We start from the raw sequence: 16,452 nt of genomic DNA, 5'->3' as shown, positions 1-16,452 counted from the left end.
CCGGGGGAGCCTAAAACAGTGTGGCTCTGAGGAGGCGGAGGAGTTGCTGTCGGACCGCCCATCCACCGGCCGTTGATTCCCGCAGTCGAACATGGCGGTTGCACACCAGGCAAAGGGGAAGCGGTTCCTCCTGCAGTATCTGCGGAAAGCTTCGCCTTCGTTGTTTGTCTCGGCGCCTTGTCGGCATCGTCATTACAAGAAGAAATGGGTGGGTGAGGAGGAGGGAAGCAGGGCGCCACTTGTGCACGCGTGTTCGTTATCTCCCCCGCCTCATCAACATGCCAGCCCCTTAGCTAGAGCGCAGCCCCATCGCAAGCCCTCCGTAACCCCACCGAACCATCTCGACCTAATTGCTCGTCCCTCCCCGGTTTTCTCTTATACGCTTCCCATCCTTTCTTTCCTCTCTTTATTAGAATTAACCCTTCCCTGATCGTATTAGACAAGTGTTTCTCAAAGTTGACCACTTTTAAGATCTGTGGGTTTCAATTCACAGCATTCTCCTGCATAGCTAGCTGGGGAATGGTGGGAGTTGAAGTCCTCACATCTTAAAAGTGGCCAGGGTAGAAAAACCACTATAGGCTATAGCCTCAAACTTTCTCTTTCTTAAGTTATTGGACCATGTCCTCTTGGTGATTTAAAGGAAAACTCCCGTTTTTCCAAATGGAAGGAATGGTCTTAAACACATTGAAATATAGAATGATGATTGAGTAGCATTCTATTGGATTATGCTGATTATTCTGTCTAAACAAATGTATTTCCTGAAGCCCAGTCGGATGTATGATTTTTTTGGGAAGTAAGTCCCAAGGAATTTTATTATTGAGTTATCAAGTGTTACAAAACTAGTCTATATCATTTTATTTAAATAGACTGAAATGTGTAGTGTTTAAAGCCAGATTATAGTCTTTTATCTAAGTTTGGCTTCTTTTATTGATGTTCTTTATTAAAGGAGATGTGTATCTTGGGGTAAGAGGATTTCCCTGTTTTGATTTAGATATGTGGAATATAATGTGATAAATAAGTTCAACAGTTGTTGCAATTAAAGCATATTCATTTAACATATAGTTTAACTCAGCTGATTTAATTTGACTCTTGAATGCAGATAATTCTCAACTTACGATTTCAATTGAGCCCAAAATTTATGTTGCTAAGCGAAACATTTGTTAAGTGAAGTTTGCCCCATTTTATGACCTTTCTTGCCACAGTTCTTAAGTGAATCACTGTAGGTGTTCACTTGTTAAGCGAATCTAGTTTTCCCATTGACTTTGCTTGTCAGAAGGTGGCAAAAGGTGGTCACATGATCCCAGGACACTGCAATCATCATAAATATGAGTCAGTTGCCAAGTGTCTTAATTTTGATCACATAACCATGTGGATGTTGCAGTGCTCATAAGTATGAAAAATGGTTATAAGTCACTTTTTTCAGTGCCGTTGTAACTTTGAACATTCATTAAACAAACTGTTGTAAGTCAATGATTACCTGTACAGGTTTTCTTGCGGAGGAAAACTTAAAGAATATCTTCTTGCCTATAAAGAAGGAAGGTATGGAGTTGATAATCTGGGTTTTTCTTAGTTCAAAGTAGGTAGAAAATAGTGGTGTGGGCCTAACTTCATGATTACAGTGTTCATTCACATTTATCAACCGTGGGGCATTGCATGTTGAAATATGTCTATTCTATGTGGGAGAACTCAGCAGGCAATCCCAATTTGGAAATACTGCTTCTTCATTATCAGTGACAACTATAAAATGTTCCCCATTGGATGATTTATTTTTATTCTTATATAGGCAGCCACTGCTCCTCGGGCAAATAATACCAGAGTGGCTCTCCAGGTCTTCGACATGAACTATGGAGACCAGTTTGGCAGCCTCTGGCCTTCAATTCGCATCAGTCTCCTGTCAATGCAAAAATATGGGGCCCTAGTCAACAATTTCTCTGATGTAGAACAGGTCATTCAGAGTCTGGAAAACCTCAATGCAGTAGATTTCATCCAAGAATCTCAGGAAGTAATTGAGGAATTAGATTCCTCCATTGAAGATGACAGTGTGCCAACTTCATCTCCCCAAATCCAGACAGAACTTTCAAAGACTCAGGCACAATATTTTCCTTCTGTCAGTCCTAACATCAAATGTTATACTTTCCCCAAAGGAGACATCAGTCGTTTTCGTCAAGCCAGGTATGAATTTATTGGATTTTTAGAATGCTTATAAAATTTTCCTCAAATAGCCATTTTCTGTTCTTCTTAAGCTTGCTGTTTGCTTCAGAGAGGTTTTTTTTAATTTAATAAAATAGAAGACAAAAGAAGAAAAAGGTCTTGTGCTTTTTAAATGTTTTAAATTTTCCCCTGGCTGCAACATCAAAAATGCACTATTATAGATCATATATTTATTTTAGCATGTATGTGTAGTTTTCCTAAGCCTGACCAAGGCAGTTGATAAAAGGTTCAAAATACAACACATATTATAATTGTAGTCTATAAAATCAAAACTTCGAATACACTTCCAAAGTATTATATTACAGTTGAGATGCATATTTAGTCTCTAAAACTAAGGCAAGACACTTGCGGTATAAATAATTATCTGCCCCAACCAGAATAGACAATTAGATATGATGGAAGCTGATCTATTAATATTTGGATGGCCTAGTATTCTTGTACTTGTTTTTGTATAAAATCAAGCAGAAAAAAGTTAAACATGAAAAACAAAAAAAGTTAAATATGAAACACAAAAAGGTGGCAGAAAACTCTTTTTCAAGATACAGTTTCGTGTGTGTGTGTGTGCATCCATTTGCAATGCTTGTATGTTTCATCTAATATATTTCTTTGACTTGCAGACCAGACATCGTAGGAATTCTTGGTTACTATCTCCTGGATGCTGCCTCGATTTTACCTGTTTTGGCTCTCAATGTACAGCCTGGAAGCATGGTCCTTGATCTTTGTGCAGCCCCAGGTGGGAAGATGCTGGCACTTTTACAGACTGGGTGTTGTCGTAAGTAATACGATTTACTAATCTTGCTTTCCCAAGTTTAGACATTTCATTTGTAGTATAGGCAGAAGAGTTGCTGAAACTGTTCTTTTGGAGTTTTACACAGAATAAATTCTCATCTTTCAAATTTGGCAATTTTAAGATAATGTGGATTTCAGCTCCCAGAATTCCCCAGCCAGTGTGGCTTATATTCTTGTGAAAATATACTTCTCATTTAGAATATAGAGTTGGGAATATTACAACAGGTTATGTGCATATTGATTGAAAAGTGATAGCCTCCCCCATAACAATGCACAAAATTGACTTTCACTTTTATACATGGAATGCTACAGCCTTATGTTTCTTTTTGCCACTTGTAGGCTGTCATTCCAGTGAAAGATTTTGGAGGAGAAGATGCTCATATGCTTTCTCTTTGGAGAAGGGCCACATAGCTCAGGTGTAGAAAATGTGTTTTGCATGGGAAAACTCCCAAATTTCATCCATACTACTTTCAGCTGGTACAGAAAAACTCACTGCAAACACTTCTATCATGCAGTGTAGAAAATATGTAATAGGTAAGTTGTTTTGTCTTGGTAAAAAGTATCTTTCTCTTTTACTGCAATTTTCCAAGGCGCAAGCAGTTGGAACCCTAAAAAAAAAATTGAATAAAATAAAAATAATTCCTTAAAATAATAAAAAAATAAGACATAAAAGACTAAGATACTCACCAACTTAATCACCAGTTCCCCTGCTTGCTATGGCTTCTGGTCATGCAAAAATGCTCTTCTTTGTGGTACATTTATTGATTTCTTTATTTCTTGAATATATGTGCATCTCACCTAAGTAATTCTTGACTCAAAGATTCATATGTTGAATCACAGCTACAGTCATAGTAACTTAAATCGTAAATGGATGTAGTCTGATGTGTGAATTGACTCAAGATCCAGAGGCAATCTAGATTCCACTAAGGCGTTCACATTTGCATCCTCAGCCAATCTCTCAACCGAAGGGACATAACGTTCAGATAGATTATTTTTTATGAGGGTATATCTGGTGACAAGTCAACGGACAGTTCTTCAGTTTCCTCCTCTATTACTTTGTCTGAATAGATGACATTGGTTTGATAGGCAAGATAGCTATATGTACTTGTGAGTAAGTGGGAAAAGGGTGAAAGAGAATGATCTATAGATACTTGAGAGAGATTGCACACATTACATAGCAAGATAGCCATCATTTTTATGTAAATTTATATCTGAGATATGCTGTCCTTGGTTTAAGCGTCTGTTCTTCTTGAAATAGGTGTGCTGACAGCCAATGATCTCTCTGGTTCTCGCACTGTCCGGCTACGTAACGTCCTCCGCAGCTATCTCCCCAAAGAGATCCAAAATGTAGTGCGGGTTACCTCGTTGGATGGAAGAAATTGGTCCCAGACAGAAACAGGCACTTATGATAAGGTAAGTATCATTCTAACTCTTGCTACTGGAAATTGAAACACCTTTATTTCTTAATAAACCAGGATATCATTAGATTTTTTTTTTCATTTCTTGTACAGAATAGCCCTTGCCCCTTTACTAGATTATCTCTAGAATTCTCCCTTGAGTGGTAGTAAGTTTATAGCCAAGACTGATACAGCAATTTTTGGAGTTTTTAATCTTAAAATTAACAGTTAATAGCCATTTAAGAATGCTGTAATAAAAGCCTTGATCATCTATCCTTGATTATTTGTACCCTGCAATCAGTAACTCATGCCTTGATTTAGTTCCCAATGAAACTACTGTAATACCTTCAAATGAAGCAGCAGAAGCCAATCCCTCCAATCCAAAGTAATACCTATTTTAAGTTTACCGTATCGGTTACCAATCAGCTTCTGTACTGAATTCAAATGCTGTATATTATCTTTAAAACCCTACAGGGCATAACACTGACTTAGCTCAAGCAGTGCTTTGTCAGAATAGAACTTGCTTGCTTGATCTAGTCATCTAGAGCAGGGGTCCCCAACCACCGGACTGCGACATGCCAGCAGCCGGGCCACATGAAATAAGCAAAGCCCCATCCATGGGATGCAGGCAGCACACAAAACCATGCACCCTCCAGTCCGTGGAAAAACCTCTCTCCACGGAACTGGTCCCTGGTGCCCAAAAGGCTGGGGACCTCTGATCTAGAGCAGGGGTCCTCAACCTTTCTGGCTCTGCAGATTGGCTGCTGTAGTAGCGGGGGGTGGGATGGTTTGCGGTATGTGCCTGCTGCTTGGCAAATGGAGCTCCACAAACCTGTCCACTGCTTGCATGGCCCACTTCCTAGTGGGCCGTGGACCAGTACCAGTCCACAGACCAGGGATGGTTGTTCCATGTTTATTCAGAAAACTTCACAGCAGACCAGAAATGTGAATCTTGGTTTCCCAGTCCTGGTCTAGCACAGCAGCCCTAGCACCATAATGACTTTGAGCATTTGTTTACATACATTGGATCGAAAAGTAGTTATTGCTGTAACTAGAATTGCAAGAGATGGTCAGTATTCCTGTCATACTTTTTTCAAAACAACCCGACAACCTGTTTTTTTTTTAATTTCTAAAACGAAGAAAAATAACAAATTTCTAGTTTGTACTGTGGTGGAAAAGCAGCTTCAAAACTTTCCTTGGCTTTTCACTGTACATGGAAATAGATTAAGTGTTTAACCTAAACTTGTCTTTAATGTACAGAAATTGTGTAGACATTTACCAGAGGGAATATTTGTTTGGTTCCATTTAGGTACTTGTTGACGTGCCATGCACAAATGATCGAAAGTCAGTCTTGGAAGAAGATAACAATATCTTCACATACGGAAGAAAAGGAGAACGTCAGATGTTGCCAATGCTCCAGCTGCAACTGCTCATGTGAGTGATTTTGACATGTTGTCAAAAACATTCTTGAATGCTCCAGATAGCTCAAAAACATTTTGTTCCTCTCTTGCTCTGGACCATGCAATTCCAAAGATGGTCTTGCAATTTCCAGAAGAAGAGCCTACGAACAGAGATTTAATTTGTGGTGTTCCAGTTACAAGACACATCAAACCGTTTAAGTTCAAAGGATTTACTTCCATAAATCATTGAATCGCTCTCAGAATAGAACAGAAGTTGGAATTAAAATTATTGGAATAAATATAAGTAACCCCAGATATGCTCGTGATATTACATTAATGGCTAGAAGTGAGGAAGACTAAATCGCATGTTGAAGATGAAAGATGGGAGTAGAAAAGCCAGTCTGATGCTTGGTGTGTTTTTTCTTCAAACAAACAAACAAACAAACAAACCCAACACTGTAAAATTGTGTCAACTTCTAGTGTCAACCCACTGCCAGTAGGCAGAGAAGTAGTAATACACATTATATTTCTAGAGTCAAAACTGCACAGAGATGGTTTCTGTAACCATAAGAAAAAAGATGTCTGCTACTTAGGAGAAAAATTATGGCAAATCTAGATACATATTTATAGGGACACTTTACTGCATCCATGGTACATGTTATCAGGCAAGTCTTCCCAATCATAAGATGGCTGTCATAAATGCAAAACAAAGAAAATCTATGCTTTTGAATTGTGATGCTGGAGAAGATTGTTGGGAATATCTTAATTGGCAAGAAGAATCAATACTAGATAAAATAAAACCAGACTACCTATTAAAAGAACTAATAATGAAGCTATGTTAAATATTTGAGAGTATAATGTGAGGGCAAGGTCATTGAAGAAGACCCCAAGCTTTAAAAAAAAATAATCAAAGGCAATAAACAATCCTGGTGATTTATTATCCGTTGGGTGACAAAGAGCTTGAAGTGATGGAATGATCAAACAACTAAAATATTACCCATTATGAATCTGCAATTTCAACTACATTAATATTCTTATACCCAGGAGTCTTCCACTCTTGAACTAGATTCTTTGAAAATTCCATCATACTCAATTTTGCTTTTTCACTATGTGATGGCTGGGGGAAAGCAATACTGCTGGCAAGGATTTCATTCTCTTTGGCTGGAGGCCAGATATGAATTTTGAGAAAATGAGGTTGGACTGGCCATAAGTATGCAGGGGCTTCCCATTCCCAAATTTGCTGAATGCTGGTGTACCTCGTAACAAAACAAAAAAGGCAAGTGTGACAGACAGGATTCCATGGGAGGTGTCTGAGTGCCTATAAGCATTATTTCTAGGAACTCAGTAAATTAATGACATATTAACAAGGCAGAAAAAGGAGAATTGATTCTGTTTATATCTGGGGCCCAAAATATAGTCTAGGCCTAGGTAAGGATTCCATGTGCATTCTTGCACTGGCATATGGTGTATGCATTACTCTGTTGAATAAGTGGGCCAATACAGTTGATAATCCCCCCCCCAATAATTTCTTTCCTATTTTTTTTTTCTTCAGAGCTGGAGTCCTTGCTGCTAAGCCAGGAGGAGAGGTGGTATATTCCACATGCTCTCTGTCTGAGCTCCAAAATGAGTATGTGGTTGAGAGAGCTGTGGAGTTACTAAACATCCAGTACAGCATCAATGTGACAGTAGAAGACTTGAGGCATTTTCGGAGACTGTTCCAGAACACATTTTCTTTCTATTCAAATTGTAGACTTGGAGAACTTATCCTGCCCCACCTCACAGCTAACTTTGGACCCATGTATTTTTGCAAATTGCACAGAGTGAATTAGATTGAGGAAAGAACAGTATATTATTAAATATCTCTTCAAAAGATGAAATGGAATTTACAAAAAGCCACAGACATTTTATTTTGTAGGTTACATGCCTGGGCCCTTTACATGTCATTCAATGCTTCTTGTTTTTTTTTTTTTTTCAAGGAAGTACTTCTCTGCATGGGCAGTCTAACCAGATAGAAATTCCATGTACATGCTACTAATAAGTTGCATTTACATACATCTAATTATATACATATTTGTGTACTTGCATCACAGTTTTGAGTTATACTGTATACATTAGAAAATATCCAGCTGGGCAGTATTCAGATGTAGGAGGGCTTCAGGTTTCAGAAAACTTTATACCATGGTATCCTATCTGTGAATTTGGGAGTTGTGAACCCCAGTGTCTCTGAAGGTTGCCAGGCTGGGAATGGTTGTATTGGAGATGTTTTTGCCATGTGTATATCAGAATTACAGGTCCTTGGAAAAATCTGTGAGCTTGTAGTCTGAAGACACTAAGGTTGGAAGGAAAGCAGTTTTGCTCTTACCAGATCCCTAAGTAATTAATACACAATAGAGGGTATTCTTTAGATTTTTCCTTTTGTTTTTTTGAAGTCTATACATCATAAATTTGCCAAGATGTCACCTATCCTCCGCGAGCTGCACTGGCTTCCTGTGGGTCTCCGGACGCAATTCAAGGTGTTAGTTGTCACCTTTAAAGCCCTTCATGGCTTAGGACCAGGTTACTTACAGGACCGCATACTGCCGCATAGTTCCCAGAGACCGGTGAGGTCCCACAGATTGGGCCTCCTTCAGGTCCCGTCGGCCAGACAATGTCGGCTGGCGGGCCCTCGGGGAAGGGCCTTTTCTGTGGTGGCTCCGATGTGGTGGAATCAACTTTCCCCCAAGATTCGAACTACTCCCACCTTGCCGGCCTTCAAGAAAGCTATTAAAACTCTCCTGTTCCGGCAGGCCTGGGGTTGATGTCCCCGGGGGGGGGGGGCGGGATTCAATCAGGACATGCTGTGTGAATGTATTCGTTTTTAATTGCTATACTTGTTTTAATTTTGTACGCCGTCCTGAGTCCCTAGGGATTGGGCGGCATATAAATTTTACTAATAAATAAATAAACTATGTAAGAGGACTTTGACCGACTAAGCAAAGAAAACCAGCTAAACATAGCTGCGACAATGCCCAAACAACCCAAGCTAAAAGACTTTTTTCAGATAACTGACACTGTAAGTAAGTCTCCTTTTCTCCTTTCATCCCCCCTTGTGACCCCGGCAAACAAACCTAGCCCTCTTCTGGATTGGGAAGAGGACAACTGCTTCTCTGAGGAGGAGGGAGTTGCAATTCCAGTAGGAGTTGGAGGGGAGAATAAGAATAATATTAGGAACAGACTTCCGGTTTGCTGATGTGGCCGACACAGATGTTTGGAAGGTGAGCGCTGTCTTCCACATCCGATTTCGCATCGCTGGGGGACCCTGGAAAGGGTCGAACGTTGCCCTTTAAGGGCGACAAGCAAGAAGATCCCCGCTTGATCGCAGGAGGGTGGTAGCCCTTCCGTTCGATCTGGGTTTCAAAGATCCTACCTCACCCCTGGCAAGACAGACACAGCCGATCAGTTCACAGGTGGGTATAGGTTTACTGGAGGAATCTTTGGCATGCAGTTCAAAGATACACCGCTTTCAAAGTCCGCGCTGGCAGCAACCGCCTCCCAGCGCTATATATACACGCACACTAATTAAGCCCCACCCATATAACCAGCATCCAGACGCATGGCCTCAAATGGCTGACTGCAACGCCCAACAGCCTTTTTGCTTCGGCTTTTCGCGGCTGTGGCCCAACCGGCATCAGACCTCATCCTCGACTCCCTTCGCCCCAGCCAGCTACAAATCACCCCCTCTGGCCCCGTTCCAAACAGCTTGGTGAGTCTGCTATAGCAGAAGTCTAGCGGCCCATCAGCAGGTCGGTGCAGCTCCCCAGCCACCTGGCGACTCAGCCGTCAGTTGTTCATTGGCCGAGGAACACCTCCGGGGACTACCGGCTGCCATGCGGCCGCATAGCAGCTGTTCAGCAGCCGAGGGGTCCGGCTGGCTGGAAGCAGGTGGTCTTGCTGGTGCTGGCTGCCGCCGGCGTCCTCCACCCTGCGCACCGTTCGTGTCCTCCCCCACCTGTTCATGTCGAGCCTAGATAGAGGGCTTGACACCGGGGTAGCCCTCCAAACCGGCAGATGAAAGACCGGCCATAGAAATATGGCTTGTCACTTGGCTTCAAACAGCTGAAGTCAAATTTACCATCAGGCAACTATAAAGCAGCATGGATGAGACTGGGTGAGGTTTACCTCTCTTAAATCCTAACTATTTTTTCTACCTGCATAAGCTGCTCAAAGTACTTTTCCCCCTGTGGAGAGGGAAGGGATATTCTATCCCTCCCTCTAAAAATAGCGGCGACTAACTATCCAGGAGAGTTTAAAATGTTGCAAGAATAACTTGATTCTAATTGGATTTTTATCTTTTTAAAAGTTGTGGATTAAAAGATTTTTATTCTTATTGAAGATCTGGGTTTTTACTTAGAAAAAAGAAGTAAAATTGAAACGATTATAAAAATTTTGGACTTAAAACAAAACTCTAAATGGTGTGGGTGACATCTTGTGGCTAAACCTGATATTACAACTTGTTATTGCTTAAAAGAGACTTAGCTTGTAGCCCAGACTATAGATAAGACTTTTGTACAGCTATGAGAAGCCCAACTGTGTTCTATACTCAGTGACATTTTTTTTTTTTTGCATTTTCTGATTGTAAAACTTTTAACACACTAAGAGAACATGGATGAAGATCAGGAACAGATTCTCTTTATGCTGAAAGCAATTCATGAAACTATTCTTACAGCTACTAATGAAATAAGAAGTTACAGGAAAGAACCAGATGTTATAAACCAGAAGAATCCTGAGGATCAAGAAGAAGAACAGACTGAAGAGAAGATAAACAGTTCAGGACAACTACGTCGAGATGAAAAAATAGACAATTTGTTAGTCCTTTCAAAAAAATGGCAACCAGATGGCTTTTTCTACTTCAAACAACATACATAATAACACAGGGAGATTTATTTGATGACTTAAAAGCACGGACATGGAAGACGACTTGGCAAAGAAAGAAAGCTAGAATAAGACGGAAGAAAATTGGGGTTTCAACTTATCAATGAGAATTAAAATTAATATAAATGTTAAATATTAATGGGAAACTAAAAATTGGGAAAAACTAATTAGGACATTGATTGTCTATAAAGATTGAATGTTAAAATAACTAGGATATGTATAAACTACAAATTATTGATAAATGTAAGAGTTATTTTTATTTAATCAATATAATAAGAATTGTATTAGTTTAAATATGAGACAGTAAATACTAAGAGGAAAAGAGTAAATATTTAATGTAACAGTTTGATATCTGTATTAAAGATACCTGTATGTTATTGAATTATCGATTAACTCAGCCGCCACATTGCTTTTTAAATATTTAAACTAGAAAATCAATAAAATTTCTTTTTTAAAAAAAGAACTCTCTTCCATTCTGCACTTTCCTTGTCTCAAAGCATGACAGATTATATTCTTATTTAAGGAGATTATTCCTGTCTTCAGTTTACTTGTATTATTGCCTTGTTGGATCAAGTTAAAAAATATATGAATACTGAAACAACCATAATTGAGTACAGTATAATATTTGTTTTAAGAATAAACCAATGCTTATAAGAACCTAAAGCTTCAATATTTGCAATCACTGCATTTATAATAAAATCAGTTTTTTTCTGCACATAGCAGCAGCTGTTACTAGAACAAATTAAAAGGGGCAAGCCAAAACATGCTTTCTTAATAAATTATTCTGAGTTCATTAATCCTGTCATTTCTCATTACAATCAGGTATGTGCATGCTAGAAAAGCATAGCAGTACTTATGGCCAAATTAACATGATAGCAGACAAAAGGCATCATACCTATACTGTATTTTCCAGCGTATAAGATGACTTTCTAAACCATGAAAATCTTCTCAAAAGTCAGGGGTCGTCTTATACGCCCAGTCGTCTTATATGCCCAAAAATATGGTAATTGTCTAATACTTTTAAGATTATTGCAAGTTTCTGTCCAGGATTGCACAAAGATGGCTCCTAAAATCCCACTGATTTCAACTAAATTTAAGCAATCCACTCATATATATGACCACTATCTCTGTAAGCATCGTACCAGTTTTATCTGAGTCAACCCCAGACCTATGCAATCACATGACATTGGTTTTGAGAGTGGGGCCTTTTTTATACTATGCTAGTTTATTTACATGAACATAGTGTTTTTTGCGGTGTTATAATACTGCTAATTTTGTGAGAATTCCTTTCTCTCATCAGCAAGAATTTAAGATGGAACCTAAGGATGGAACCTGTTGCCTTCCCACTGGGAATAAAGGGAGCAAGATAATGAATACTATCTTCTTCCCATTTAAAAAAACAATGCAAACTTACTTTCTAAAAATGGATGAAAACACTATGTGTGTATAGGAAAGGTTCTGAAGCTTTTGCCATCTGCGAAATTTCTCAGTTTTTGTGGAGCTTATTTCTTTATTGCAAAGGAGGTACAGAAGTTATGTGTGTATACTATACATACTGTATTTGTGCAAGTGTATTGGTGTGTGTTTATATAATGGAAGACAATACCAAAGAAACTCTGGATCTAATTGACAGAAAGGCTAAACTATATTATATTTTATTAAAAGTGAATAATTAGACACAATTAAAACATACTATTTCAGTAGCATTACATATAGCATAAAAACATGCATTTGCTGTATACTTTATGGTTCCACACTTACATGAACTCAGATCAAATTCTCAGGCTGTTCTGAGTCATATTCTTTGTGTCTGTCTGTCTGTCTGTCTGTTTATCATCATCTATTTTCTCTCTCTTCCTTTATCTATATTCAGTTAGACTTTGTGAACAAGCTGCTAGGATGGATGGGGGTTGAGAAAGAAGTACGAAATATGTTGTGTTATCCAGAACTGTCTTTTCTCAAAAACAGCTCTGTTTTCATCAGTGGTGGGAGTGACACTTTGACATATGAAAATACTTACTTCGGTTGCCTGCTGAAACCTGTGAATCCAAGAATGGCTGGGAACAAAAAAAAACCTCCAACTTCATTTTTTGGGGGCACATTAAAAAACTGTTGACTCCAAGTTGGGGGATCAACTGATAGAACCATCTCTTCACATAACATTATGACTGATCTGGCTGAAAATCCAGATGAATTATTTTTAGCACTGAACTGCACTATTTTGGCAAATCATGGGAAAGACAAAACCATTGCTATCCATTAAATAGACATCCCTCCTCCAGGTAAATGAGAGTTGTAGCTAAGTACTTAAGTGTGATGATTGAAACAGCAGAAAGAGGATGGAGACTAATTCTCCATGCCCATTTTTTTCCATTCTGAGATTACTCAGAAATCCCCATTCTTAGCTGCAATTTCATGAGAATAATAAAATGTGCATTGAAATGTATTAGTGCAAACAGGCAAACAGACTTTCCACAGGCACAGGTACATAAAAAAATAGCACAATGCATTTACAAAAGGGCATTAGATAATGTTGCAATGCAAGCTTGTTATTTGACCCTTTGTGTCAACAGCATAAGGGCATATCCGGAGGGTCAGGGTTTCTTTATCATAGAAAATCCAGTTATGAAAAAGCAGAGGCATAGAATATTGCTAAAAATGGTAATTATGGAATATTTATCATCTGAAGCTCCCGTGCCTCCTTTCCCATTGCAAATCCTCCCAGCAGATTTGATTCCTAAGCAAATAGCAAAATTTGCCTTACTTCTTTCTGACATGAAGGGAATTGATCAGGGAGGGCTTTATAGGAGCTACATTTTTAAATAAATAGATTTGTTTGAGTACAGCAACAGTTACCCTTGAGGTTATTTACTTTATAAAAAAACTTTAGTGATGCAATTATAGAAGAAAGATTGCTTTTAAAAAAATGTTTTTATTAATTTTCTAATTTTACATTTAAATATTTGAAAAGCAACGTAGCGGTTGTTTGGAACGTGGCTCAAGATCCCAAAACAAACAAATTCACTTGGAATTCCAGTAACAAAAGTTTTATTCAAGAAAAGCGTTTGCAAAGGCTTGATGAACTGAAACACACGCAGGAGTTCAGTCACACCTCCAAGAGTGGTTTGACACACTTTTATATCCTGTCCCCGACACAGGTCCCCCCTCCCCTATCGCACTCAACGCCCCTTGTTTACTACTCCGAAGTGCCTAAATCACTGCCCTTCCCTTCCTTTGAACCCATTATATCTAACACCATTTACTTGTTATAAGCAAAGCCTAATTCTTCTGAATCTTATCTGTCTGCGATTATGCTTTTTAGATATTGAGTTCTAAACTTCATATTCAGTTTTTACATTTCCTCTACTTGCAGTTTCAGTTAGCTAGAAATTTCTGCCTTAAGATAAGATAAGTTATTATTGTATAACTTTCAGATGGTCTGGCCTCTCCTATCAACCTTTGGACTCATTAGAAATTTCTGAATAACACTCTATTCCTTTCATGGCTGATTTGGTCAATAATTCAATAATATACAAATATCTTTGGTACAGATCTCAAACTATTACATTAAATAATTCCTCTCCTTTCCCCTTAGTATTTACTGTCTCATATTTAAATTAATACAATTCTTATTACATCGCTTAAATAAAAATGACTTTCTTACATTTATCAATAATTTTTATACATATCTTAGTTGTTTTAAGATTCAATCTTTTTTGATGATCAATGTCCTGATTAGTTTTTCCCAATTTTTAGTTTCCCATTAATGTTTAAATTTAACATTTAATATTTATAATTTCCAAGTTTTAAATAATCTCAATTCCCTTTATCACAATTCATCACAGAATCTAATGTTCAGATTATATGTCTTATCTATTTGAATTCTCACCCTTTTACATAAACCAATTAATAATATAATATTCTTATTTTTTGGTAATTTCCAAATATCTTAAATTTAGTGACCAAAATTTCGGTTAGTTCAACATTTAATACTTCCTCTCTTTTTCTCTTAATATCTACCATCTCATATTTAAGCTAATAATTTTTATTATTGCTGCTAAATAAAAACATATTTATTACATTCATTATTACATTATTATGTCCCCCAGCGATGCAAAACTGGATGTGGAAGTAATAGTAATAGTAGTAAAGTTGGAAGGGACCTTGGAGGTCATCTAGTCCAACCCCCTGCCCAGGCAGGAAACCCTACACCATTTCGGACAAAGGACTGTCCAGTCTCTTCTTAAAAACTTCCAGTGTTGGAGCATTTACTGCTTCTGGAGGCAGGCTGTTCCACTGATTAATTGTTCTCACTGTCAGGAAGTTTCTCCTTAGTTCTAGGTTGCTTCTCTCCTTGATTAGTTTCCACCCGTTGCTTCTTGTCCTGCCTTCAGGTGCTTTGGAAAATAGCTTAATTCCCTCTTCTTTATGGCAGCCCCTGAGATATTGGACTACTGCTATCATGTCCCCCCTTGTCCTTCTCTTCGTTAAACTAGACATACCCAATTCTCGCAACCGTTCCTTATATGTTTTAGCCTCCAGTCCCCTAATCATCTTTGTTGCTCTTCTCTGTACTCTTTCTAGAGTCTCACATCTTTTTTACATCGTGGTGACCAAAACTGGATGCAGTATTCCAAGTGTGGCCTTACCAAGGCATTGAAGAGTGGTATTAATACTTCACGTGATCTTGATTCTATCCCTCTGTTAATGCAGCCCAGCACTGTGTTGGCCTTTTTGGCAGCTGCAGCACACTGCTGGCTCAGATTTAGGTGATTGTCTAGTAGATGGAGCTCACCTTCCAGATGTCCATGGCGGCCGCATCAGCAAACTGGAAGCCAGAAGAAAGATTGCTTTTAGCTGCCTATGAAATGTAGTAATTTCAATGGGAGTTTTTTGTGTGTGTTGTTACATTAATTTACATTCTTAAGAAGGAAGTGAGCAGACTGAATATAAGCAAGATTAGGCTGAAAACAAAAACATTGATTTAACAGTTCTCTAATTTCCAGTGTGTAATTCCTTTATCTCCATTCAGAAAGGGATATCAGGACATGCATGTTGGTGGAGAGGGGAAGGAGGAAGGAACAAGAAGGCAGTCACAAAAGCCTTTGACTTTTTTGAAGCTTACTCCTCCCTCCCTGCAGAACTCTATTTTTGGTATAGTCCAAAGAGGCTTGTACTTCATGATTGTATTGATTATATCAACTGTTAAATGCACTGATCACTTTGGCTGTGAAGGAATAAAATGAGACTTCGATGTAGAAAAGTAAACCATCATTTTATTTCAGAAAAATCTTGCAACTATTTTAAGAAAGACATGCTTAAAGCAAGTTTTTAGAAAATCAATGCCTTCTTTTGAAGATTCACTTGGGGAAAGGCACCCTCTCACTTTTCACTGAGGAAGTTTCAATAGTCAGAAAAGAAAGCTTTAATTTTGCAGTGCTAAAACTGTATGATAAAGATGTAACATTTTTCTCAGGGTAATATATGATAGCAGTTTAGTCTGCTGGACATTTGCTTTCATGGACTCTCTTGGAATCAACATGTTTGGCACCCTTATAAGTTGTGGGATGTTGCAGTCTAATTACTTCGTTAAATATTGAATTATTTTATTAGCTGCTAGTATGATGTAGCTGGCAATAGCAAACAAAATCCAGTTTGATCCTTACAGTAATACTAAATTAATGTAATGGTGATGTCAACATTTGAAAATAGCAGGGCATTTCTTTTGGTGGAGCAAAGTGCAG

The 16,452-nt window shown here is 38.4% G+C and overlaps 1 protein-coding gene across 1 annotated transcript; it reads left to right on the top strand.

Annotated features, from left to right (window-relative positions):
- Positions 1-6: 6 nt before the first annotated feature.
- NSUN4 (NOP2/Sun RNA methyltransferase 4) lies at positions 7-7,776 on the top strand. Its single transcript, XM_039319803.1, has 6 exons — positions 7-208; positions 1,784-2,172; positions 2,829-2,983; positions 4,259-4,413; positions 5,707-5,831; positions 7,350-7,776. Exons 1-6 carry the CDS (start codon positions 92-94, stop codon positions 7,624-7,626), a joined length of 1,218 nt encoding a protein of 405 aa, XP_039175737.1. The 5' UTR covers positions 7-91; the 3' UTR covers positions 7,627-7,776.
- Positions 7,777-16,452: the final 8,676 nt, after the last annotated feature.

Source organism: Crotalus tigris, unplaced genomic scaffold, assembly GCF_016545835.1.
Source record: "Crotalus tigris isolate CLP2741 ecotype Arizona unplaced genomic scaffold, ASM1654583v1 scf7180000023617.9722795, whole genome shotgun sequence".
NCBI lineage: Eukaryota > Metazoa > Chordata > Lepidosauria > Squamata > Viperidae > Crotalus > Crotalus tigris.
The sequence above is the reverse complement of the archived record's forward strand: the minus strand, read 5'-3'. Positions and strand labels throughout refer to the sequence as shown.